This window comes from Dromaius novaehollandiae, chromosome 1, assembly GCF_036370855.1.
Source record: "Dromaius novaehollandiae isolate bDroNov1 chromosome 1, bDroNov1.hap1, whole genome shotgun sequence".
Classification (NCBI taxonomy): domain Eukaryota; kingdom Metazoa; phylum Chordata; class Aves; order Casuariiformes; family Dromaiidae; genus Dromaius; species Dromaius novaehollandiae.
The window spans coordinates 218,774,792-218,800,155 of NC_088098.1; the positions used below are offsets into that span (position 1 = coordinate 218,774,792).

Consider the following 25,364-nt stretch of genomic DNA (forward strand, 5'->3'; position numbering starts at 1 on the left):
GGCGCCGCCACTGGGCATCCCCGGGCGGGGGGAGGGGCGCCGGGGGCCCACGGCCCCGCCTTCTGATTGGCCCTGGCACGGCCACGGCGGGGCGGAGCCCCCCAGACCCCCAGGAGCCCCAGGACCCTTTCTGGAAGGTTCCGGCAGGCTGCGCACGCCAGGAAGCGCCTCCCGAGCCCGGGCGACAGCCGACACAGCCCCAGACTCGGGGAAGCGCGCGCCCGCCCCGGGGGATTGACACCGCGGGGCCAAGGGTGGGCACGCTCTCTGCCTCTGCCTTCCGCTCCTTTCTCGCCCTGGCTCTTCCGAGAAACACTGCAGCAGAACCCACGCCGACCATTTGCGCTTTCCAGGTTCAGGTGCCTCCAAGCTAATGTTGTTTCTAAGTCCACACTAAGGAATAAAGCGTGTAACCGATCGTTTTGTGTCGTTGCACCTTCATTTAGGCCAAGAGAATCATGAAACCTGGATCGTTAGGACGCTGGGTCAAGACAATGGGGTAGATGGGGTTGGGGCATGTGGAGATGGGGTATGTGGGGAACGGGGTACATGGGGCTGCGGTATGTGGGGATGGGGTATGTGGGATTGGGATATGTGGGGATGGGGTACCTGGGATTGGGATACATGGGGATGGGGTACGTGGGGATGGGGTACCTGGGGTTGGAATACATGGGGTAGGAGTATGTGGAGATGGGCTACACTGGGTTGGGGTATGTAAGGATGGGGCATGTGGGGACAGGGTATGTGGGCATGGGATATGTGGAGATGGGGTATGTGTGGATAGGGTGTGCGGGGATGGGGTATGTGGGGATGGGGTACAGGGGGTTGGGGTATGTGGGGATGGGGTACGTGGTGACCAGTGCCCATGATGGGATGGCCACGGATGAGATGCCTGGGACAGGGCCCACGCGCTGCGATGCAGAAGATGGGGTTCATCCTGAGCACAGACCGGCAGCGGCCTCCCTCGTTTTCAAGGCGTCGCTGCCATGTGCCCTGCTGCCCTTGGAGGTCTACTGCTACACTCTTCTGAGAGCTGCCTTGATGCACAGCCCTTTCCCCTCTAGGCACTGGATGCTGACAAAAACATGGAGGAGGGTGAAATGCAGCTCCAGGATCATCACAGGCAGCACCCAATGTTCTCAGTGAAAAATGCTCATCTAATACCGTGTCAGAGAAGTAGGGAAAATATGGCCTGAGAGTCATTTCTAAAGCAGCCTTCCAACAAGCTGTTCAAGCAGAGCCATGTTCACCAGTCTGTTAGGAATCATGAAGGATTCAGTGCAGATGAGGTCTCTGGGGACAGGGTCTGTGGGGATGAGATACATGGGGATGGGGTACATGGGGATGGGGTATGTGGGGATGGGGTATGTGGGGATGGGGTACATGGCGAACAGTGGCCCAGACGCTGTTGGGCTCCACGGGAAGCCCAGTGCTCTGGCAAGGGAAGAGACACAGCAATATTCACGGAGATTAGGCAAGAGGAAAACTGGGAGGAAATTCAGAGAAAGCCCAGCTAGCAAGGGGGATGCTCACCAGGGCAGCAAAGGACGGTCAAGGCAGCAAACACAAAACTTGAAAGCGGGGATTTAAACTCAGCAGCTCTCGCCGTTCGGGAGGGCAAGGCTGGGCTGCCCAGCTTGGAGCTGCACAAGGGGCTTCTGCATCACAACGACCGTGCTGTTGGCAGGCACTCACACAGAGCCCAGAGCCCAGCCCTCAAAACTGGCCTCTCCTTGCTCCCTGTTCCCTGTGCCTGCTGAGAGACAGTTTTCCTCCGGGCTGGGTGAAGTGTGCAACTAATGCTCTTCCTTTTCACCTCTGTTGCATGATTACTATGACTTCAAAACCCATTGCATCTTACCATAGGCATTCACATCAGTATCCAGTGGAAGTGCACTGGTGCAAAGGGGACAGACACCTGTGCACCGCTTCAGAGACTGTGGTCACCAAGCAATGCTGGGGACATCTGACCCTGAAGAACTTCCAAAACTGAATCCTGACAGGGACAGGCTCTGCCAAAAGGAGAACACCTGCCAGAGCTCATTCCTGAGGGGTCTGCAGCTCTCCCACACTTCCTCTACATCTTGCTAGCAGGTGGAACTCATCTCTTTTTGCAAGGCCCAAAGCTTCTCCGCAGCAGCAGCAGCAGCATGGACAGCAGCCCCTCCCTCACCACCAGAGCCCTCGCTGACTTGCAGAAGGTGCTCCCAGAGCCATGGGGAGGCCCCCGCTCTTCCCTGCCCTGCAGCCCACGTGGGCAGCCACCTCCTGCCCTGGGGACACGCAGAGCAAACGCAGCCGGTGGCCGTGACCTGGGAGCTCTTGGGCACAGGAAGTCTAGGCAGAAGGTGAGGAGAGGCCACGTGGATCCCAAGACACCAGCAGCTCCCTCCTGGAACCGCGGCAGGGCTTTGCTGTGCGGAGGCTGCCAGGGAGCAGCTGAGCCAGGCAGAGCTGCGTCGGGAAGAGCCTCTGACTTGGCAGAGGAGACAGCGGCTGCCCACCCGGCCACACCAGCTCCCCGCACATTGCCCCACAACCAACCAGCTCCAACGTCCCCACGTGGTGCGAGAGGCCCCGGCAGCTCCCAGGCAAGGGGACGCTGGGGCTGGCAGAAAGACAGCACCGCACAGCGGGACAACAGCCACCGAGACACCGGCTCGGGAACAGCGCTGCCGGCTGAGACGGCCCGGACGCTGAGATGGGCAGCGGCCGCACCCGCACAGCCCTGTGCTGGCAGCAACCACGGTGTCACGGACTTCTGCACAGTCACGGACACATTATCCAAGCATGCCTGCACCCACACCATCAAAGGCAAAACAGGGTCGGCAACGGCTGCGGCTTCTCAAAACCTTTGGAGCAGGGGCGCAAGCCTCCGCAATTACACACTGACCCCGCAAAAGCATTTCTAAAGCAGCCTTCCAACAAGCTGTTCAAGCAGAGCCATGTTCACCAGTCTGTTAGGAATCATGAAGGATTGACTACAGTGCAGATGAGGTGTCTGGGGACAGGGTCTGTGGGGATGAGATACATGGGGATGGGGTACATGGGGATGGGGTACATGGGGATGGGGTATGTGGGAATGGGGTACATGGGGATGGGGTACATGGGGATGGCCACGCATGGGGATGGGATACATGGCGAACAGTGCCCAGGACGGGATGGCCACGCATGGGGTGCCTGGGACAGGGCCGACGCGCTGGGATGCACAAGACGGGGTCTGCGGGAGAGGGTGCACACGACGTGGGGCACAGGGAAGGGGACCCAGGTGGGGTGGCCCGCGGGGGGATGGGGATGGGTCCCTGGGACAGCGTGTCCCAGCTGGCAATAGCCAGGGCCCTGCACCGCCAGCACTGTGGGGGCTGCTCCAGCTCGGGGCTCCCAGCAAGGCCGCCCAGACGCCTTGGTCCACCACCAGTGTCCGCGGCAGCAGAAGTGGTCAGGGCTGCCGCCCTAGCCCCAGCAAGCCCAGCCGTCTCCCCAACTCTGGCCTCACCTGGCCTTACAGCCATTGACTGCACATTGACTAGACATTACTGCACATTGACTAGACACACTCTTTGCAGAATGATTTTCCTTGTTCTTTATTATGATATCTGGCAATACAAAGCTTGGAATCCATTCTCTATGGAAAAATATTCCTGACACTGTTAATCCTAGCAGCCAGGGCTGCAGACAGAAACGGGCATTATCCTGCTATGCCCCCCTGTCCGCGTGTCTCATCCCTGCCATGGAGATCCCTTGAGAGCAATGAGAGGATTGGCATGGCTGATGCTTTCCCTTGTCCCCACAGGGCCCAAGCAGGTCACAGGCTGTGAGCCCTGCAGCCCTGCAGACCCTCGGAAATGCTGCACCCCAGCTTTGCCTCCAAACACTTTGGCTCTCCGTCCGGAGAAAATGCACAAGCTCTGAGCAAGGCACAGAAAGAACAGCCCCACTGAACGACTCAGTTTCCCCACCTTCCTGTCCAAGCCAACATGGACTGTAGTGATTCACGAATCCGCTTGTTCTTCACTCCATAAATGACGGGATTTAGCATGGGGGGGACCACTACGTAGAGATTGGCCAGCAGTATGTGGATGTGGCGGGGGATGCTGTGGCCACCAAAACGGTGCGTGAAAAAGGAGAAGAAGGCCGGCGTGTAGAAGAGGAGGATGCTGCAGAGGTGGGAGCCGCAGGTGCCCATAGCCTTGAGACGGGCGCCTGTGGAGGGGAGCTGGAAGACAGCCCTCAGAATCAGTCCGTAGGACACAAAAATGAACACTACATCTATCCCCACCGACAGCAGGGTAATTGCTAAACAGTAGACAACATCGACCTTTATACTTGTGCAGGCCAGTCTGGCTACACCCACGTGCTCGCAGTAAGAGTGAGGGATAACGCGGTTTCTGCAGTAAGACAGCCTTTGAAGCAGAAACACTAACGGGAGGACGATGCAGAGGCTTCTGACAACAGCCGCCACCTCTATTCTCCATATGATGGAGGGGGTCAATAAAGTCACGTAGCGCAGGGGGTTGCAGATGGCAACATAGCGATCAAAGGCCATGGCCACCAGAACTGCTGACTCTGCAACAAAAATAAAGTGAACGAGAAACACCTGAGCAAGGCATGCACCAAAAGAAATGCCCCTCGCTCGGAACCAGAAAATAGCTAACATCCTGGGCACTGTAGAGGTAGATAAGAGCAAGTCTGCTACTGTTAGTGCAGAAAGGAAAAGGTACATAGGCTTGTGCAGGCTTTGTTCTCGGAAAATGATAAAGAGCAAGACTAAGTTGCCGAGAAGGGCAAAAGTATACATGGAGAAGAAGGGGACCGAAATCCAGAGGTGAAACCTCTCCAGGCCTGGGATGCCCACAAGGAGGAATGTGCCGGGCCTGGAGTCTGTGTGATTGACAGCTGCCATGGGGGTCTCTGATCTTCTCTTTAGAAACACCTGAAAAACAAAGCACAGCACAAGAGAAAGCATAAATCCCAGCAGAGCGCAGCAGCATTCACAGGTGCTGAAATCCTGTCTGCACTGCAGTCAAGGCGAGTTGTAGCATTCATACCAGAAACTCAGTCAGGAGAGAAAGCCTCAGGAGAGGGTGTGCAGAGCTGGACCCTGCACTGATATCGCATGGCAGCTTCTGAGGAGGGATGGGGAAGCTGAAAGTTGCTGAACTAGTCCCTGGTGCCTGGGGGAGACAAACAAAACCCCAGGCAGAGGGAGCAGCAGACGCTGTTGGGCTCCACGGGAAGCCCAGTGCTCTGGGAAGGGAAGAGACACAGCAATATTCACGGAGATTAGGCAAGAGGAAAACTGGGAGGAAATTCAGAGAAAGCCCAGCTAGCAAGGGGGATGATCACCAGGGCAGCAAAAGAAGGTCAAGGCAGCAAACACAAAACTTGGAAGCGGGGATTTAAACTCAGCAGCTCTCGCCGTTCGGGAGGGCAAGGCTGGGCTGCCCAGCTTGGAGCTGCACAAGGGGCTTCTGCATCACAGCCCTGTCTGTGATGACCAGGCTGCAGGAGCTCTGCATCCTGGTGCCACATCGGCCTCCTCCATCACACCCAAACGCTCCTCCCTCACCCTGCTACACACACCAGCAGTGCCCCATTGCCTTGCGCCTTTGCAGCCCTCGGCTTTTGCAGAAGACCACTCAGAGCTCACCGTGCCACAGCCAGGAAAAGCAGCCCCAGGGCTGAGCACTGCCCACGCTGACTCACCAGGTCTGGCCTTAACCGGCCAGGAGGAGCTGCAGGCAATGCTCTTGGTGGAGGATTTGCAGTGCTGATGTCTCCGACCTCACCGTATTCATGCTCTCTTTCTGCAAGTCCCAGAAGGACGCTTAGGGCCAACAGGGAGCTGCAGGTCTCTGCTCTGCTCTGCTCTGAGGCTTCCAGAGTCAGGGCATTAAACCAAAGTCTGAAAACTAGCAGTCTAGGGGCAGGCAGCAAATCCATTTGCTGCCGTCTGCTACTGTGCAGCATGGTTGTCGGGGCTGTCCACATGCCTCATTTAACAGCGTGCACCTCCAAGGATGCGTTACCACTATTCAGTCCTCACTCTCCTTATGTCCTTATAACATATAATCTCCAGAGTTCCCTTGTGAGAGGCTCAAGGAGTGGAAGGCTTTCCTGATGGGGAACCAGATCTTCTAAGCTGTGGGCCCACGACCATCGACAGCTTCACTCTCACTGGTGCAGCTCTAATTCATCAATGCACACATTAAGTGGAGAAAAGACTCTTCTCTTGCCCCAGCTGCCTCTTCCCCTTGCACCTGGACGCTCAGCAGTTTCCTAAAGGTCAGCTTTCAGTCCAGTCCCTGCAAGAAAGCTCTATAACCTTGCTCTAAAGTGGAGTCCAAGCAGGTGCCGCCCATAGTGAGCTAGTCCGATGCTCAACAACCCTGGATGACAGGACACTGCTCCTTGCCACCCGGCAGCACCGGCATTTCAAGGCCTTGCTGGTGCTCCGCACAGACCGTGCTGTTGGCAGGCACTCACACAGAGCCCAGAGCCCAGCCCTCTAAACTGGCCTCTCCTTGCTCCCTGCTCCCTGTGCCTGCTGAGAGACAGTTTTCCTCCGGGCTGGGTGAAGTGTGCAACTAACACTCTTCCTTTTCACCTCTGTTGCATGACTACTATGACTTGAAACCCATTGCATCTTACCATAGGCATTCACATCAGTATCCAGTGAAACTCCAGGGAGCATCTCACAGCTCATCCTGGAGCTCTGCAGCACCTTTAGGGTTGGTACCTCTCAGCTGGTTTTGCAGAGGGGAAACTGGGGCACACAACAAGGGTGGGATTTGCCTCCTGGGTTGCTTCTGCCTTCATATATTTCTCCTCTCCAGCCTGGCAGAGGCACAAGGTGCGTACGTGGGTGTCTGCGAGCGAGAGAGGGTGAACCCCATGGGCACAGAAGACACGTTTTGCACGAAGTCTGCATTCAACTGTGCTGAGGGGCTGGAGAAATGTCCACTAACAACCACAGTGACAGGAGGATGACTACGAGGAAATCCAGAAGGAAAGTCTCATGGCATGCAGCCAGCATGTGAGATGCCACCTCAGCTTGTGCTGGATTAACTACAGCAAATACTTTCATGGCATACAGCAATGGCAAAGAATTACCTATAATTCCACGTACATGACCCGCAGTAAATCTGAAAGCCCTTCTGATTTGCCAGATGCAGACAAAGGGCAACAGCTACCCCAAAGTCGGCTAAACACTCATTCCCTCATCGAAACTTTTGGTTTGGCCACCAAGACGTGGACGTGGTAAGGGTTGCCACAGCCAAAGCAGTGAGCAAAGTCAGGAAGATGCACCAGCATGTGGAGAACACGATGGCCTTTTTCTCACCAGAATGCAATGGAGGAAGGACATCTGGGTGAGACAAGCACACAAAGAGACTTCTCTGGAGCTGCACAGAAGGTTCTCCACGCCTTGGGCACCACCATCAGACCTGCCCCAGAGAAGCATACACAGGCACCAGGATGCCACTTGGCATCTCTGGTCCCCAGTGCCACCCTCACGCCTCAGGATGTGCTGCAAAGGACAGACTCTGCTCGCCGGCACAGAAAGGGAGACCATGGCAGGGGGCCTGCAGCAAAACGGACATCGGGGAAGGGTGATGAGCACACGGTCACAGATGAAGGTTTCACAGCAGCTGGACTGGTGCGAAGGGGACAGACACCTGTGCACCGCTTCAGAGACTGTGGTCACCAAGCAGTGCGGGGGCATCGGACACTGAAGACCTTCACTACCTGGATCCTGGCTGTCAGAGACCATTCAGGACATGTCAATGTCTCAGACACTGTCACCAGACGAACGGTGGCAAACCAGCTCCGCACGGCAGTGCCAACCCTAAGGGAAGCCGGCACCAACCCGCGGCGCGGGGCCGCCCCGCCCGGGAGAAGCTTCTGGAACCCGGCAGCGGCGCCGCCACTGGGCATCCCCGGGCGGGGGGAGGGGCGCCGGGGGCCCACGGCCCCGCCTTCTGATTGGCCCTGGCACGGCCACGGCGGGGCGGAGCCCCCCAGACCCCCAGGAGCCCCAGGACCCTTTCTGGAAGGTTCCGGCAGGCTGCGCACGCCAGGAAGCGCCTCCCGAGCCCGGGCGACAGCCGACACAGCCCCAGACTCGGGGAAGCGCGCGCCCGCCCCGGGGGATTGACACCGCGGGGCCAAGGGTGGGCACGCTCTCTGCCTCTGCCTTCCGCTCCTTTCTCGCCCTGGCTCTTCCGAGAAACACTGCAGCAGAACCCACGCCGACCATTTGCGCTTTCCAGGTTCAGGTGCCTCTGAGCTAATGTTGTTTCTAAGTCCACATTAAGGAATAAAGCGTGTAACCGATCGTTTTGTGTCGTTGCACCTTCATTTAGGCCAAGAGAATCACGAAACCTGGATCGTTAGGACGCTGGGTCAAGACAATGGGGTAGATGGGGTTGGGGCATGTGGAGATGGGTATGTGGGGAACGTGGTACATGGGGCTGGGGTATGTGGCGATGGGGTATGTGGGATTGGGATATGTGGGGATGGGGTACCTGGAGTTGGGATACATGGGGATGGGGTACGTGGGGATGGGGTACCTGGGGTTGGAATACATGGGGTAGGAGTATGTGGAGATGGGCTACACTGGGTTGGGGTATGTAAGGATGGGGCATGTGGGGACAGGGTATGTGGGCATGGGATATGTGGAGATGGGGTATGTGTGGATAGGGTGTGCGGGGATGGGGTATGTGGGGATGGGGTACAGGGGGTTGGGGTATGTGGGGATGGGGTACATGGTGACCAGTGCCCATGATGGGATGGCCACGGATGAGATGCCTGGGACAGGGCCCACACGCTGCGATGCAGAAGATGGGGTTCATCCTGAGCACAGACCGGCAGCGGCCTCCCTCGTTTTCAAGGCGTCGCTGCCATGTGCCCTGCTGCCCTTGGAGGTCTACTGCTACACTCTTCTGAGAGTTGCCTTGATGCACAGCCCTTTCCCCTCTAGGCACTGGATGCTGACAAAAACATGGAGGAGGGTGAAATGCAGCTCCAGGATCATCACAGGCAGCACCCAATGTTCTCAGTGAAAAATGCTCATCTAATACCGTGTCAGAGAAGTAGGGTAAAAATGGCACGGCACGGCATGGCACAGCTTGGCACGGCACAACAAAGCCTGGCGCAGCACTACATGGCACAGCACTACATGGCACAGCACGGCACAGCATGGCAGCCGGAACCAGCACCAGCACCCGGAACCAGAACCACCACTGGCACCGGGCACCAGCACAGGGCACCAAGCACTGGCACCAGGCCTAGGGACTGGGGTGCTGGGAACCCGCACCACGAACTGTGCCACTGACACCAAGCCCTGGCAGCAGCCCGGCACTGCGAGGCTCTGCTGGCACCAGGAACCGGCACTGGGACCCAGACCCAGCACCAGACCCCGGCAGCGGGCACTAGGCACTGAGATCCAACACTGGGCCCTGGCACCAGCAACGGGCACCGAGGAGGTTCTGCCGGCACCAGGACCTGCTGCTGGGGGGTCTGATGGCACCGGGAACGTGGCACCAGCACCAGGCAGGGGGGATCTCTGCTGACAACAGCATGGAGCAGCGGGGCAGAGCGGGGTGCACATGTGTGGGCACACAAAGATGGGGTATGTGCACATGGGGTGCATGGGGTTGGGCTATGGGGGCCCCACTGCCAGGGACACAAGGACGACTCAGCCTACAAACAGGGCTGTGGCTAGAGCAGTGCTGCACGTTGGCCACGATGATGAAATGCACCCCAGCGATTTGTTGAAGCATAAGCTCGACATAGAAACTCCCGGGCTGGAAGCAGCTGCCTCCAAAGCAGCACAAGCCCCAAGGCCTGCACTGAGCAGGGAATGTGCCCTGCACTGCACAGAACTCAGAAAAGTGCGAACTTCACTACAGCTGCTCAGCTCTAAGTCCACCACTAAAAGGAGACGCTTGCGAGCAGCAGCCCTGCTACTGCCCACTGGCCCACGCCAGCTTGCGCTGCCCCAGCAACAGGGCTGACAACACCGGTGAGAGGGAAAGTGTTCATGGGGAACGTAGCACCCCGGCAAGGCACCGCCGCCGTAACCGGCACACGGGCCCTTGTGCCACCGGCGCGGCAGCACCAAACAAGGGGTGGCCAGAGCAGTCACGTCTGCTTCTTTATGGTGCATTCAATCAAGAACGTGTTTCAGTTCCTTACATTGAGAAGGTCTTTGCTGAACAATAAAGACAAAACCTTTAACACAGGCAGGACCAAATACCTGTCCCGACACGGGAAGTCCTTGTCCTTAACAGCATCATTAGCACTGCTAAGCTCTCCCTCAGCAAAGCTGGCCTTTCAGAAAAGCCTGCAGGCACCGACACCTTGAAAAGCAGCAAGAGTTTAGCAGCCTAGATGAGACCAACAGCTGAAGTCTCTGACCATGGCACATGGACTACACTCTTTTCAGGATGATTTTCCTTGTTCTTTATTATGATAACTGGCAATACAAAGCTTGGAATCATTTTCTATGGAAAAATACTCTTGACACTGTTAATTGTAGCAGCCAGGGCTGCAGAGAGAAATGGGCATTTTCCTGCTATGCCCCCATCCCTGCCATGGAGATCCCTTGAGAGCAATGACAGGATTGGCATGGCTGATGCTTTCCCTTGTCCCCACAGGGCCTGGGCACAAGCAGCTCACAGGCTGTGAGCCCTGCAGCCCTGCAGACCCTCGGAAATGCTGCACCCCAGCTTTGCCTCCAAACCCTTTGGCAGCAGCAGTGGCTCCATGTCAGGAGAAAATGCACAAGCTCTGAGCAAGGCACAGAAAGAACAGCCCCACCAAACGACTCAGTTTCCCCACCTTCCCATCCAAGCCAACATGCACAGCAGTGATTCACAAATCCGCTTGTTCTTCACTCCATAAATGACGGGATTTAGCATGGGGGGGACCACTACGTAGAGATTGGCCAGCAGTATGTGGATGTGGCGGGGGATGCTGTGGCCACCAAAACGGTGCGTGAAAAAGGAGAAGAAGGCCGGCGTGTAGAAGAGGAGGATGCTGCAGAGGTGGGAGCCGCAGGTGCCCATAGCCTTGAGACGGGCGCCTGTGGAGGGGAGCTGGAAGACAGCCCTCAGAATCAGTCCGTAGGACACAGCAATGAACACTACATCTATCCCCGCCGACAGCAAGACAACTGTCAAACCGTAGACAACATTGACCTTTATACTTGTGCAGGCCAGTCTGGCTACACCCATGTGCTCGCAGTAGGAGTGAGGGATAACGCGGTTTCTGCAGTAAGACAGCCTTTGAAGCAGAAAAACAAACGGGAGGACGATGCAGAGGCTTCTGACAACAGCCGCCACCTCTATTCTCCATATGATGGAGGGGGTCAATAAAGTCACGTAGCGCAGGGGGTTGCAGATGGCAACATAGCGATCAAAGGCCATGGCCACCAGAACTGCTGACTCTGCAGCAAAAATAAAGTGAACGAGAAACACCTGAGCAAGGCATGCACCAAAAGAAATGCCCCTCGCTCGGAACCAGAAAATAGCTAACATCCTGGGCACTGTAGAGGTAGATAAGAGCAAGTCTGCTACTGTTAGTGCAGAAAGGAAAAGGTACATAGGCTTGTGCAGGCTTTGTTCTCGGAAGATGATAAAGAGCAAGACTAAGTTGCCGAGAAGGGCAAAAGTATACATGGAGAAGAAGGGGACCGAAATCCAGAGGTGAAACCTCTCCAGGCCTGGGATGCCCACAAGGAGGAATGTGCCGGGCCTGGAGTCTGTGTGATTGACAGCTGCCATGGGGGTCTCTGATCTTCTCTTTAGAAACACCTGAAAAACAAAGCACAGCACAAGAGAAAGCATAAATCCCAGCAGAGCGCAGCAGCATTCACAGGTGCTGAAATCCTGTCTGCACTGCAGTCAAGGCGAGTTGTAGCATTCATACCAGAAACTCAGTCAGGAGAGAAAACCTCAGGAGAGGGTGTGCAGAGCTGGACCCTGCACTGATATCGCATGGCAGCTTCTGAGGAGGGATGGGGAAGCTGAAAGCTGCTGAACTAGTCCCTGGTGCCTGGGGGAGACAAACAAAACCCCAGGCAGAGGGAGCAGCAGACGCTGTTGGGCTCCACGGGAAGCCCAGTGCTCTGGCAAGGGAAGAGACACAGCAATATTCACAGAGATTAGGCAAGAGGAAAACTGGGAGGAAATTCAGAGAAAGCCCAGCTAGCAAGGGGGATGCTCACCAGGGCAGCAAAAGACGGTCAAGGCAGCAAACACAAAACTTGAAAGCAGGGATTTAAACTCAGCAGCTCTCGCTGTTCAGGAGGGCAAGGCTGGGCTGCCCAGCTTGGAGCTGCACAAGGGGCTTCTGCATCACAGCCCTGTCTGTGATGACCAGGCTGCAGGAGCTCTGCATCCTGGTGCCACATCGGCCTCCTCCATCACACCCAAACGCTCCTCCCTCACCCTGCTACACACACCAGCAGTGCCCCATTGCCTTGCGCCTTTGCAGCCCTCGGCTTTTGCAGAAGACCGCTCAGAGCTCACCGTGCCGCAGCCAGGAAAAGCAGCCCCAGGGCTGAGCACTGCCCACGCTGACTCACCAGGTCTGGCCTTAACCGGCCAGGAGGAGCTGCAGGCAATGCTCTTGGTGGAGGATTTGCAGTGCTGCTGTCTCCAACCTCCGCGTATTTATTCTCTCTTTCTGCAAATCCCAGAAGGACGCTTAGGGCCAACAGGGAGCTGCAGGTCTCTGCTCTGCTCTGCTCTGAGGCTTCCAGAGTCAGGGCATTAAACCAAAGTCTGAAAACTAGCAGTCTAGGGGCAGGCAGCAAATCCATTTGCTGCCGTCTGCTACTGTGCAGCATGGTTGTCGGGGCTGTCCACATGCCTCATTTAACAGCGTGCACCTCCAAGGATGCGTTACCACTATTCAGTCCTCACTCTCCTTCTGTCCTTATAACATATAATCTCCAGAGTTCCCTTGTGAGAGGCTCAAGGAGTGGAAGGCTTTCCTGATGGGGAACCAGATCTTCTAAGCTGTGGGCTCATGACCATCGACAGCTTCACTCTCACTGCTGCAGCTCTAATTCATCAATGCACACATTAAGTGGAGAAAAGACTCTTCTCTTGCCCCAGCTGCCTCTTCCCCTTGCACCTGGACGCTCAGCAGTTTCCTAAAGGTCAGCTTTCAGTCCAGTCCCTGCAAGAAAGCTCTATAACCTTGCTCTAAAGTGGAGTCCAAGCAGGTGCCGCCCACAGTGAGCTAGTCCGATGCTCAACAACCCTGGATGACAGGACACTGCTCCTTGCCACCCGGCAGCACCGGCATTTCAAGGCCTTGCTGGTGCTCCGCACAGACCGTGCTGTTGGCAGGCACTCACACAGAGCCCAAGCCCAGCCCTCAAAACTGGCCTCTCCTTGCTCCCTGCTCCCTGTGCCTGCTGAGAGACAGTTTTCCTTCGGGCTGGGTGAAGTGTGCAACTAACGCTCTTGCTTTTCACCTCTGTTGCATGACTACTATGACTTGAAACCCATTGCATCTTACCATAGGCATTCACATCAGTATCCAGTGAAACTCCAGGGAGCATCTCACAGCTCATCCTGGAGCTCTGCAGCACCTTTAGGGTTGGTACCTCTCAGCTGGTTTTGCAGAGGGGAAACTGGGGCACACAACAAGGGTGGGATTTGCCTCCTGGGTTGCTTCTGCCTTCATGTATTTCTCCTCTCCAGCCTGGCAGAGACACAAGGTGCATACGTGGGTGTCTGCGAGCGAGAGAGGGTGAACCCCATGCGCACAGAAGACATGTTTTGCACGAAGTCTGCATTCAACTGTGCTGAGGGGCTGGAGAAACGTCCACTAACAACCACAGTGACATGAGGATGACTCTGAGGAAATCCAGAAGGAAAGTCTCATGGCATGCAGCCAGCATGTGAGATGCCACCTCAGCTTGTGCTGGATTAACTACAGCAAATACTTTCATGGCATACAGCAATGGCAAAGAATTACCTATAATTCCACGTACATGACTCGCAGTAAATCTGAAAGCCCTTCTGATTTGCCAGATGCAGACAAAGGGCAACAGCTACCCAAAAGTCGGCTAAACACTCATTCCCTCATCGAAACTTTTGGTTTGGCCACCAAGACGTGGACGTGGTAAGGGTTGCCACAGCCAAAGCAGTGAGCAAAGTCAGGAAGATGCACCAGCATGTGGAGAACACGATGGCCTTTTTCTCACCAGAATGCAATGGAGGAAGGACATCTGGGTGAGACAAGCACACAAAGAGACTTCTCTGGAGCTGCACAGAAGGTTCTCCACGCCTTGGGCACCACCATCAGACCTGCCCCAGAGAAGCACGCACGGGCACCAGGATGCCACTTGGCATCTCTGGTCCCCAGTGCCACCCTCACGACTCAGGATGTGCTGCAAAGGACAGACTCTGCTCGCCGGCACAGAAAGGGAGACCATGGCAGGGGGCCTGCAGCAAAACGGACATCGGGGAAGGGTGATGAGCACACGGTCACAGATGAAGGTTTCACAGCAGCTGGACTGGTGCGAAGGGGACAGACACCTGTGCACCGCTTCAGAGACTGTGGTCACCAAGCAGTGCGGGGGCATCGGACACTGAAGACCTTCACTACCTGGATCCTGGCTGTCAGAGACCATTCAGGACATGTCAATGTCTCAGACACTGTCACCAGACGAACGGTGGCAAACCAGCTCCGCACGGCAGTGCCAACCCTAAGGGAAGCCGGCACCAACCCGCGGCGCGGGGCCGCCCCGCCCGGGAGAAGCTTCTGGAACCCGGCAGCGGCGCCGCCACTGGGCATCCCCGGGCGGGGGGAGGGGCGCCGGGGGCCCACGGCCCCGCCTTCTGATTGGCCCTGGCACGGCCACGGCGGGGCGGAGCCCCCCAGACCCCCAGGAGCCCCAGGACCCTTTCTGGAAGGTTCCGGCAGGCTGCGCACGCCAGGAAGCGCCTCCCGAGCCCGGGCGACAGCCGACACAGCCCCAGACTCGGGGAAGCGCGCGCCCGCCCCGGGGGATTGACACCGCGGGGCCAAGGGTGGGCACGCTCTCTGCCTCTGCCTTCCGCTCCTTTCTCGCCCTGGCTCTTCCGAGAAACACTGCAGCAGAACCCACGCCGACCATTTGCGCTTTCCAGGTTCAGGTGCCTCTGAGCTAATGTTGTTTCTAAGTCCGTGTTAAGGAATAAAGCATGTAACCGATCGTTTTGTGTCGTTGCACCTTCATTTAGGCCAAGAGAATCATGAAACCTGGATCGTTAGGACGCTGGGTCAAGACAATGGGGTAGATGGGGTTGGGGCATGTGGAGATGGGGTATGTGGGGAACGGGGTACATGGGGCTGGGGTATGTGGGGATGGGGTATGTGGGATTGGGATATGTGGGGATGGGGTACCTGGGGTTGGGATACATGGGGATGGGGTACGTGGGGATGGGGTACCTGGGGTTGGAATACATGGGGTAAGAGTATGTGGAGATGGGCTACACTGGGTTGGGGTATGTAAGGATGGGGCATGTGGGGACAGGGTATGTGGGCATGGGATATGTGGAGATGGGGTATGTGTGGATAGGGTGTGCGGGGATGGGGTATGTGGGGATGGGGTACAGGGGGTTGGGGTATGTGGGGATGGGGTACGTGGTGACCAGTGCCCATGATGGGATGGCCACGGATGAGATGCCTGGGACAGGGCCCACGCGCTGCGATGCAGAAGATGGGGTTCATCCCGAGCACAGACCGGCAGCGGCCTCCCTCGTTTTCAAGGCGTCGCTGCCATGTGCCCTGCTGCCCTTGGAGGTCTACTGCTACACTCTTCTGAGAGCTGCCTTGATGCACAGCCCTTTCCCCTCTAGGCACTGGATGCTGACAAAAACATGGAGGAGGGTGAAATGCAGCTCCAGGATCATCACAGGCAGCACCCAATGTTCTCAGTGAAAAATGCTCATCTAATACCGTGTCAGAGAAGTAGGGAAAATATGGCCTGAGAGTCATTTCTAAAGCAGCCTTCCAACAAGCTGTTCAAGCAGAGCCATGATCACCAGTCTGTTAGGAATCATGAAGGATTCAGTGCAGATGAGGTCTCTGGGGACAGGGTCTGTGGGGATGAGATACATGGGGATGGGGTACATGGGGATGGGGTATGTGGGGATGGGGTACATGGGGATGGGATACATGGCGAACAGTGCCCAGGAAGGGATGGCCACGCATGGGGTGCCTGGGACAGGGCCGACGCGCTGGGATGCACAAGATGGGGTCTGCGGGAGAGGGTGCACACGACGTGGGGCACAGGGAAGGGGACCCAGGTGGGGTGGCCCGCGGGGGGATGGGGATGGGTCCCTGGGACAGCGTGTCCCAGCTGGCAATAGCCAGGGCCCTGCACCACCAGCACTGCGGGGGCTGCTCCAGCTCGGGGCTCCCAGCAAGGCCGCCCAGACGCCTTGGTCCACCACCAGTGTCCGCGGCAGCAGAAGTGGTCAGGGCTGCCGCCTTTGCCCCAGCAAGCCCAGCCAGCCCCTACACTGGCTCTTCCCAGCCGTCTCCCCAACTCCGGCCTCACCTGGCCTTACAGCCAAGGCTTTGGTGGCATTTGCAAAGCAGCATGGTGCAGCCCCGTGCCTCAGGTTCCCCGCCTGTGCTGGGCAGCCTGAGGCTGCGATGGCCTTGCAGGGCTGCCTTCCTCGCCTCCCTGCTTGGATGAAAGCAGGGAAGCAGGGGGTTGCGGGAGAAAACCTGGGTTAGGACAGTTATGTGCCCGGCTGCCCACCTGAAAACTTGATTGAGATCTGAAATCCAATTCCCTTCCCATCCAAGGACCTGCAAATTTGCAGCAATGTCATTGCTTGCTTACTTGCTCTGCAGAGCTGCCCTTCCCTGAGAGAACCTGTCTAGAGGGGAATATCACAAAGCTGAAAATCGGTTTCACACTACTGAAAATCCGGTGCCACAGTCCAGGCTTTGCTGGACTGCATGACAGCGTTGCCTAAATGCTGCTGGCAAGATTTTTGTGTCACATCACACACAGTTTCTCCTTTGCAGGCCGAAGCAGTGCATTCGCATCCATGGAGCAACCAAGTGAAGGCTAATGCTAACGAACACTGAGGACATGCCTAATTCCTGTAACCCGAGAAGAACGAGTGGCAGCTTGTGTCCCTGCATGGCACAAGGGCACAGCACACACTGCTGAGAGTTGCCTTGATGCACAGCCCTTTCCCCTCTCAGCACTGGATGCTGACAAAAACATGGAGGAGGGTGAAATGCAGCTCCAGGATCATCACAGGCAGCACGCAATGTTCCCAGTGAAAAATGCTCATCTAATACCACATCAGACAAGTAGGGTAACTATGGCCTGAGAGTTATTTTAGAATGGTGCTCCGAGAGCCTTCTAAGGCATCACCCACACATGAGACAAAATATGTCTTTTGGCAGAGGAAAAGCAAGAGCAAAGGGGTCATGATCCTCACATAACACAGCCCTGGTGGCTGCATGTGTACACAATCTGGAAATGAAGAAGGTGGGCCTCAGAAAGGAGACGCTTGTGAGCAGCAGCCCTGTTACTGCCCACTGGCCCACGCCAGCTTGCGCTGCCCCAGCAACAGGGCTGACAACACCGGCGAGAGGGAAAGTGTTCATGGGGAACGTAGCACCCCGGCAAGGCACCGCCGCCGTAACCGGCACACGGGCCCTCGTGCCACCGGCGCGGCAGCACCAAACAAGGGGTGGCCAGAGCAGTCACGTCTGCTTCTTTATGGTGCATTCAATCAAGAACGTGTTTCAGTTCCTTACATTGAGAAGGTCTTTGCTGAACAATAAAGACAAAACCTTTAACACAGGCAGGACCAAATACCTGTCCCGACACGGGAAGTCCTTGTCCTTAACAGCATCATTAGCACTGCTAAGCTCTCCCTCAGCAAAGCTGGCCTTTCAGAAAAGCCTGCAGGCACCGACACCTTGAAAAGCAGCAAGAGTTTAGCAGCCTAGATGAGACCAACAGCTGAAGTCTCTGACCATGGCACATGGACTACACTCTTTTCAGGATGATTTTCCTTGTTCTTTATTATGATAACTGGCAATACAAAGCTTGGAATCATTTTCTATGGAAAACTATTCTTGACACTGTTAATTGTAGCAGCCAGGGCTGCAGAGAGAAATGGGCATTTTCCTGCTATGCCCCCATGTCCAGGTATCTCATCCCTGCCATGGAGATCCCTTGAGAGCAATGACAGGATTGGCATGGCTGATGCTTTCCCTTGTCCCCACAGGGCCTGGGCACAAGCAGCTCACAGGCTGTGAGCCCTGCAGCCCTGCAGACCCTCGGAAATGCTGCACCCCAGCTTTGCCTCCAAACCCTTTGGCAGCAGCAGTGGCTCCATGTCAGGAGAAAATGCACAAGCTCTGAGCAAGGCACAGAAAGAACAGCCCCACCGAACGACTCAGTTTCCCCACCTTCCCATCCAAGCCAACATGGACTGTAGTGATTCACAAATCCGCTTGTTCTTCACTCCATAAATGACGGGATTTAGCATGGGGGGAACCACTACGTAGAGATTGGCCAGCAGTATGTGGATGTGGCGGGGGATGCTGTGGCCACCAAAACGGTGCGTGAGAAAGGAGAAGAAGGCCGGCGTGTAGAAGAGGAGGATGCTGCAGAGGTGGGAGCCGCAGGTGCCCATAGCCTTGAGACGGGCGCCTGTGGAGGGGAGCTGGAAGACAGCCCTCAGAATCAGTCCGTAGGACACAGCAATGAACACTACATCTATCCCCGCCGACAGCAAGACAACTGTCAAACCGTAGACAACATTGACCTTTATACTTGTGCAGGCCAGTCTGGCTACACCCATGTGCTCGCAGTAAGAGTGAGGGATAACGCGGTTTCTGCAGTAAGACAGCCTTTGAAGCAGAAAAACAAACGGGAGGACGATGCAGAGGCTTCTGACAACAGCCGCCACCTCTATTCTCCATATGATGGAGGGGGTCAATAAAGTCACGTAGCGCAGGGGGTTGCAGATGGCAACATAGCGATCAAAGGCCATGGCCACCAGAACTGCTGACTCTGCAGCAAAAATAAAGTGAACGAGAAACACCTGAGCAAGGCATGCACCAAAAGAAATGCCCCTCGCTCGGAACCAGAAAATAGCTAACATCCTGGGCACTGTAGAGGTAGATAAGAGCAAGTCCGCTACTGTTAGTGCAGAAAGGAAAAGGTACATAGGCTTGTGCAGGCTTTGTTCTCGGAAGATGATAAAGAGCAAGACTAAGTTGCCGAGAAGGGCAAAAGTATACATGGAGAAGAAGGGGACCGAAATCCAGAGGTGAAACCTCTCCAGGCCTGGGATGCCCACAAGGAGGAATGTGCCGGGCCTGGAGTCTGTGTGATTGACAGCTGCCATGGGGGTCTCTGATCTTCTCTTTAGAAACACCTGAAAAACAAAGCACAGCACAAGAGAAAGCATAAATCCCAGCAGAGCGCAGCAGCATTCACAGGTGCTGAAATCCTGCCTGCACTGCAGTCAAGGCGAGTTGTAGCATTCATACCAGAAACTCAGTCAGGAGAGAAAACCTCAGGAGAGGGTGTGCAGAGCTGGACCCTGCACTGATATCGCATGGCAACTTCTGAGGAGGGATGGGGAAGCTGAAAGCTGCTGAACTAGTCCCTGGTGCCTGGGGGAGACAAACAAAACCCCAGGCAGAGGGAGCAGCAGACGCTGTTGGGCTCCACGGGAAGCCCAGTGCTCTGGCAAGGGAAGAGACACAGCAATATTCACAGAGATTAGGCAAGAGGAAAACTGGGAGGAAATTCAGAGAAAGCCCAGCTAGCAAGGGGGATGCTCACCAGGGCAGCAAAAGACGGTCAAGGCAGCAAACACAAAACTTGAAAGCAGGGATTTAAACTCAGCAGCTCTCGCTGTTCAGGAGGGCAAGGCTGGGCTGCCCAGCTTGGAGCTGCACAAGGGGCTTCTGCATCACAGCCCTGTCTGTGATGACCAGGCTGCAGGAGCTCTGCATCCTGGTGCCACATCGGCCTCCCCCATCACACCCAAACGCTCCTCCCTCACCCTGCTACACACACCAGCAGTGCCCCATTGCCTTGCGCCTTTGCAGCCCTCGGCTTTTGCAGAAGACCGCTCAGAGCTCACCGTGCCGCAGCCAGGAAAAGCAGCCCCAGGGCTGAGCACTGCCCACGCTGACTCACCAGGTCTGGCCTTAACCGGCCAGGAGGAGCTGCAGGCAATGCTCTTGGTGGAGGATTTGCAGTGCTGCTGTCTCCGACCTCACCGTATTTATGCTCTCTTTCTGCAAATCCCAGAAGGACGCTTAGGGCCAACAGGGAGCTGCAGGTCTCTGCTCTGCTCTGCTCTGAGGCTTCCAGAGTCAGGGCATTAAACCAAAGTCTGAAAACTAGCAGTCTAGGGGCAGGCAGCAAATCCATTTGCTGCCGTCTGCTACTGTGCAGCATGGTTGTCGGGGCTGTCCACATGCCTCATTTAACAGCGTGCACCTCCAAGGATGCGTTACCACTATTCAGTCCTCACTCTCCTTCTGTCCTTATAACATATAATCTCCAGAGTTCCCTTGTGAGAGGCTCAAGGAGTGGAAGGCTTTCCTGATGGGGAACCAGATCTTCTAAGCTGTGGGCTCATGACCATCGACAGCTTCACTCTCACTGCTGCAGCCCTAATTCATCAATGCACACATTAAGTGGAGAAAAGACTCTTCTCTTGCCCCAGCCTCCTCTTCCCCTTGCACCTGGACGCTCAGCAGTTTCCTAAAGGTCAGCTTTCAGTCCAGTCCCTGCAAGAAAGCTCTATAACCTTGCTCTAAAGTGGAGTCCAAGCAGGTGCCGCCCACAGTGAGCTAGTCCGATGCTCAACAACCCTGGATGACAGGACACTGCTCCTTGCCACCCGGCAGCACCGGCATTTCAAGGCCTTGCTGGTGCTCCGCACAGACCGTGCTGTTGGCAGGCACTCACACAGAGCCCAGAGCCCAGCCCTCTAAACTGGCCTCTCCTTGCTCCCTGCTCCCTGTGCCTGCTGAGAGACAGTTTTCCTTCGGGCTGGGTGAAGTGTGCAACTAACGCTCTTCCTTTTCACCTCTGTTGCATGACTACTATGACTTGAAACCCATTGCATCTTACCATAGCCATTCACATCAGTATCCAGTGAAACTCCAGGGAGCATCTCACAGCTCATCCTGGAGCTCTGCAGCACCTTTAGGGTTGGTACCTCTCAGCTGGTTTTGCAGAGGGGAAACTGGGGCACACAACAAGGGTGGGATTTGCCTCCTGGGTTGCTTCTGCCTTCATGTATTTCTCCTCTCCAGCCTGGCAGAGACACAAGGTGCGTACGTGGGTGTCTGCGAGCGAGAGAGGGTGAACCCCATGGGCACAGAAGACATGTTTTGCACGAAGTCTGCATTCAACTGTGCTGAGGGGCTGGAGAAACGTCCACTAACAACCACAGTGACATGAGGATGACTCTGAGGAAATCCAGAAGGAAAGTCTCATGGCATGCAGCCAGCATGTGAGATGCCACCTCAGCTTGTGCTGGATTAACTACAGCAAATACTTTCATGGCATACAGCAATGGCAAAGAATTACCTATAATTCCACGTACATGACTCGCAGTAAATCTGAAAGCCCTTCTGATTTGCCAGATGCAGACAAAGGGCAACAGCTACCCAAAAGTCGGCTAAACACTCATTCCCTCATCGAAACTTTTGGTTTGGCCACCAAGACGTGGACGTGGTAAGGGTTGCCACAGCCAAAGCAGTGAGCAAAGTCAGGAAGATGCACCAGCATGTGGAGAACACGATGGCCTTTTTCTCACCAGAATGCAATGGAGGAAGGACATCTGGGTGAGACAAGCACACAAAGAGACTTCTCTGGAGCTGCACAGAAGGTTCTCCACGCCTTGGGCACCACCATCAGACCTGCCCCAGAGAAGCACGCACGGGCACCAGGATGCCACTTGGCATCTCTGGTCCCCAGTGCCACCCTCACGCCTCAGGATGTGCTGCAAAGGACAGACTCTGCTCGCCGGCACAGAAAGGCAGACCATGGCAGGGGGCCTGCAGCAAAACGGACATCGGGGAAGGGTGATGAGCACACGGTCACAGATGAAGGTTCCACAGCAGCTGGACTGGTGCGAAGGGGACAGACACCTGTGCACCGCTTCAGAGACTGTGGTCACCAAGCAGTGCGGGGGCATCGGACACTGAAGACCTTCACTACCTGGATCCTGGCTGTCAGAGACCATTCAGGACATGTCAATGTCTCAGACACTGTCACCAGACGAACGGTGGCAAACCAGCTCCGCACGGCAGTGCCAACCCTAAGGGAAGCCGGCACCAACCCGCGGCGCGGGGCCGCCCCGCCCGGGAGAAGCTTCTGGAACCCGGCAGCGGCGCCGCCACTGGGCATCCCCGGGCGGGGGGAGGGGCGCCGGGGGCCCACGGCCCCGCCTTCTGATTGGCCCTGGCACGGCCACGGCGGGGCGGAGCCCCCCAGACCCCCAGGAGCCCCAGGACCCTTTCTGGAAGGTTCCGGCAGGCTGCGCACGCCAGGAAGCGCCTCCCGAGCCCGGGCGACAGCCGACACAGCCCCAGACTCGGGGAAGCGCGCGCCCGCCCCGGGGGATTGACACCGCGGGGCCAAGGGTGGGCACGCTCTCTGCCTCTGCCTTCCGCTCCTTTCTCGCCCTGGCTCTTCCGAGAAACACTGCAGCAGAACCCACGCCGACCATTTGCGCTTTCCAGGTTCAGGTGCCTCCGAGCTAATGTTGTTTCTAAGTCCACACTAAGGAATAAAGCGTGTAACCGATCGTTTTGTGTCGTTGCACCTTCATTTAGGCCAAGAGAATCACGAAACCTGGATCATTAGGATGCTGGGTCAAGACAATGGGGTCGATGGGGTTGGGGCATGTGGAGATGGGGTATGTGGGGAACGGGGTACATGGGGCTGGGGTATGTGGGGATGGGGTATGTGGGATTGGGATATGTGGGGATGGGGTACCTGGAGTTGGGATACATGGGGATGGGGTACGTGGGGATGGGGTACCTGGGGTTGGAATACATGGGGTAGGAGTATGTGGAGATGGGCTACACTGGGTTGGGGTATGTAAGGATGGGGCATGTGGGGACAGGGTATGTGGGCATGGGACATGTGGAGATGGGGTATGTGTGGATAGGGTGTGCGGGGATGGGGTATGTGGGGATGGGGTACAGGGGGTTGGGGTATGTGGGGATGGGGTACATGGTGACCAGTGCCCATGATGGGATGGCCACGGATGAGACGCCTGGGACAGGGCCCACACGCTGCGATGCAGAAGATGGGGTTCATCCTGAGCCCAGACCGGCAGCGGCCTCCCTGGTTTTCCAGGCGTCGCTGCCATGTGCCCTGCTCCCCAGCAAAGCACCGCCGCCATAACCGGCACACGGGCCCTCGTGCCACCGGCACGGCAGCACCAAACAAGGGGTGGCCAGAGCAGTCACGTCTGCCTCTTTATGGTGCATTCAATCAAGAACGTGTTTCAGTTCCTTACATTGAGAAGGTCTTTGCTGAACAATAAAGACAAAACCTTTAACACAGGCAGGACCAAATACCTGTCCCGACACGGGAAGTCCTTGTCCTTAACAGCATCATTAGCACTGCTAAGCTCTCCCTCAGCAAAGCTGGCCTTCCAGAAAAGCCTGCAGGCACCGACACCTTGAAAAGCAACAACCGTTTACCAGCCTAGATGAGACCAACAGCTGAAGTCTCTGACCATGGCACATGGACTAGACACGCTCTGCAGAATGACTTTCCTTGTTCTTTATTATGATATTTGACAAAACAAAGTTTGGAATCCATTTTCTATGGAAAAATACTCTTGACACTGTTAATATTTGCAGCCAGGGCTACAGAAATGGGCATTTTTTCTGCTATGCCCCCATGTCCAGGTATCTCATCCCTGCCATGGAGATCCCTCCACAGCGATGAGAGGATTGGCATGGCTGATGCTTTCCCTTGTCCCCACACGGTCTGGGCACAAGCAGCTCACAGGCTGTGAGCCCTGCAGCCCTGCAGACCCTCGGAAATGCTGCACCCCAGCTTTGCCTCCAAACCCTTTGGCAGCAGCAGTGGCTCCATGTCAGGAGAAAATGCACAAGCTCTGAGCAAGGCACAGAAAGAACAGCCCCACCAAACGACTCAGTTTCCCCACCTTCCCATCCAAGCCAACATGCACAGCAGTGATTCACGAATCCGCTTGTTCTTCACTCCATAAATGATGGGATTTAGCATGGGGGGAACTACTACGTAGAGATTGGCCAGCAGTATGTGGATGTGGCGGGGGATGCTGTGGCCACCAAAACGGTGCGTGAGAACGGAGAAGAAGGCCGGCGTGTAGAAGAGAAGGATGCTGCAGAGGTGGGAGCCGCAGGTGCCCATAGCCTTGAGACGGGCGCCTGTGGAGGGGAGCTGGAAGACAGCCCTCAGAATCAGTCCGTAGGACACAAAAATGAACACTACATCTATCCCCGCCGACAGCAGGGCCACTGTTAAACCGTAGACAACATTGACTTTTATACTTGTGCAGGCCAGTCTGGCTACACCCATGTGCTCGCAGTAAGAGTGAGGGATAACGCGGTTTCTGCAGTAAGACAGCCTTTGAAGCAGAAACACTAACGGGAGGACAATGCAGAGGCTTCTGACAACAGCTGCCACCTCTGTTCTCCATATGATGGAGGGGGTCAATAAAGTCACGTAGCGCAGGGGGTTGCAGATGGCAACATAGCGATCAAAGGCCATGGCCACCAGAACTGCTGACTCTGCGACAAAAATAAAGTGAACGAGAAACACCTGAGCAAGGCATGCACCAAAAGAAATGCCCCTCGCTCGGAACCAGAAAATAGCTAACATCCTGGGCACTGTAGAGGTAGATAAGAGCAAGTCTGCTACTGTTAGTGCAGAAAGGAAAAGGTACATAGGCTTGTGCAGGCTTTGTTCTCGGAAGATGATAAAGAGCAAGACTAAGTTGCCGAGAAGGGCAAAAGTATACATGGAGAAGAAGGGGACCGAAATCCAGAGGTGAAACCTCTCCAGGCCTGGGATGCCCACAAGGAGGAATGTGCCGGGCCTGGAGTCTGTGTGATTGACAGCTGCCATGGGGGTCTCTGATCTTCTCTTTAGAAACACCTGAAAAACAAAGCACAGCACAAGAGAAAGCATAAATCCCAGCAGAGCGCAGCAGCATTCACAGGTGCTGAAATCCTGTCTGCACTGCAGTCAAGGCGAGTTGTAGCATTCATACCAGAAACTCAGTCAGGAGAGAAAACCTCAGGAGAGGGTGTGCAGAGCTGGACCCTGCACTGATATC

General features: G+C 56.0%; 4 protein-coding genes across 4 annotated transcripts; all 4 read right to left on the bottom strand.

Moving 5' to 3' along the window:
* Positions 1–1,205: 1,205 nt before the first annotated feature.
* LOC135327932 (olfactory receptor 52Z1P-like) lies at positions 1,206–4,903 on the bottom strand. Its single transcript, XM_064509700.1, has 2 exons — positions 3,960–4,903; positions 1,206–1,434 (listed from the first exon to the last, which is right to left on the bottom strand). Exons 1-2 carry the CDS (start codon positions 4,901–4,903, stop codon positions 1,206–1,208), a joined length of 1,173 nt encoding a protein of 390 aa, XP_064365770.1.
* A 3,456-nt stretch (positions 4,904–8,359) lies between these two features.
* LOC135327938 (olfactory receptor 52Z1P-like) lies at positions 8,360–11,786 on the bottom strand. Its single transcript, XM_064509782.1, has 4 exons — positions 10,858–11,786; positions 10,259–10,344; positions 10,198–10,213; positions 8,360–8,570 (listed from the first exon to the last, which is right to left on the bottom strand). Exons 1-4 carry the CDS (start codon positions 11,784–11,786, stop codon positions 8,360–8,362), a joined length of 1,242 nt encoding a protein of 413 aa, XP_064365852.1.
* A 4,218-nt stretch (positions 11,787–16,004) lies between these two features.
* Positions 16,005–19,397, bottom strand: LOC135327944 (olfactory receptor 52Z1P-like). The gene is made up of 3 exons (XM_064509854.1): positions 18,454–19,397; positions 16,859–16,895; positions 16,005–16,265 (listed from the first exon to the last, which is right to left on the bottom strand). Exons 1-3 carry the CDS (start codon positions 19,395–19,397, stop codon positions 16,005–16,007), a joined length of 1,242 nt encoding a protein of 413 aa, XP_064365924.1.
* A 4,799-nt stretch (positions 19,398–24,196) lies between these two features.
* LOC135327951 (olfactory receptor 52Z1P-like) lies at positions 24,197–25,153 on the bottom strand. The gene has a single exon (XM_064509926.1). The coding sequence runs from the start codon at positions 25,151–25,153 to the stop codon at positions 24,197–24,199; it is 957 nt and encodes a 318-aa protein (XP_064365996.1).
* Between the last annotated feature and the right edge of the window lie 211 nt (positions 25,154–25,364).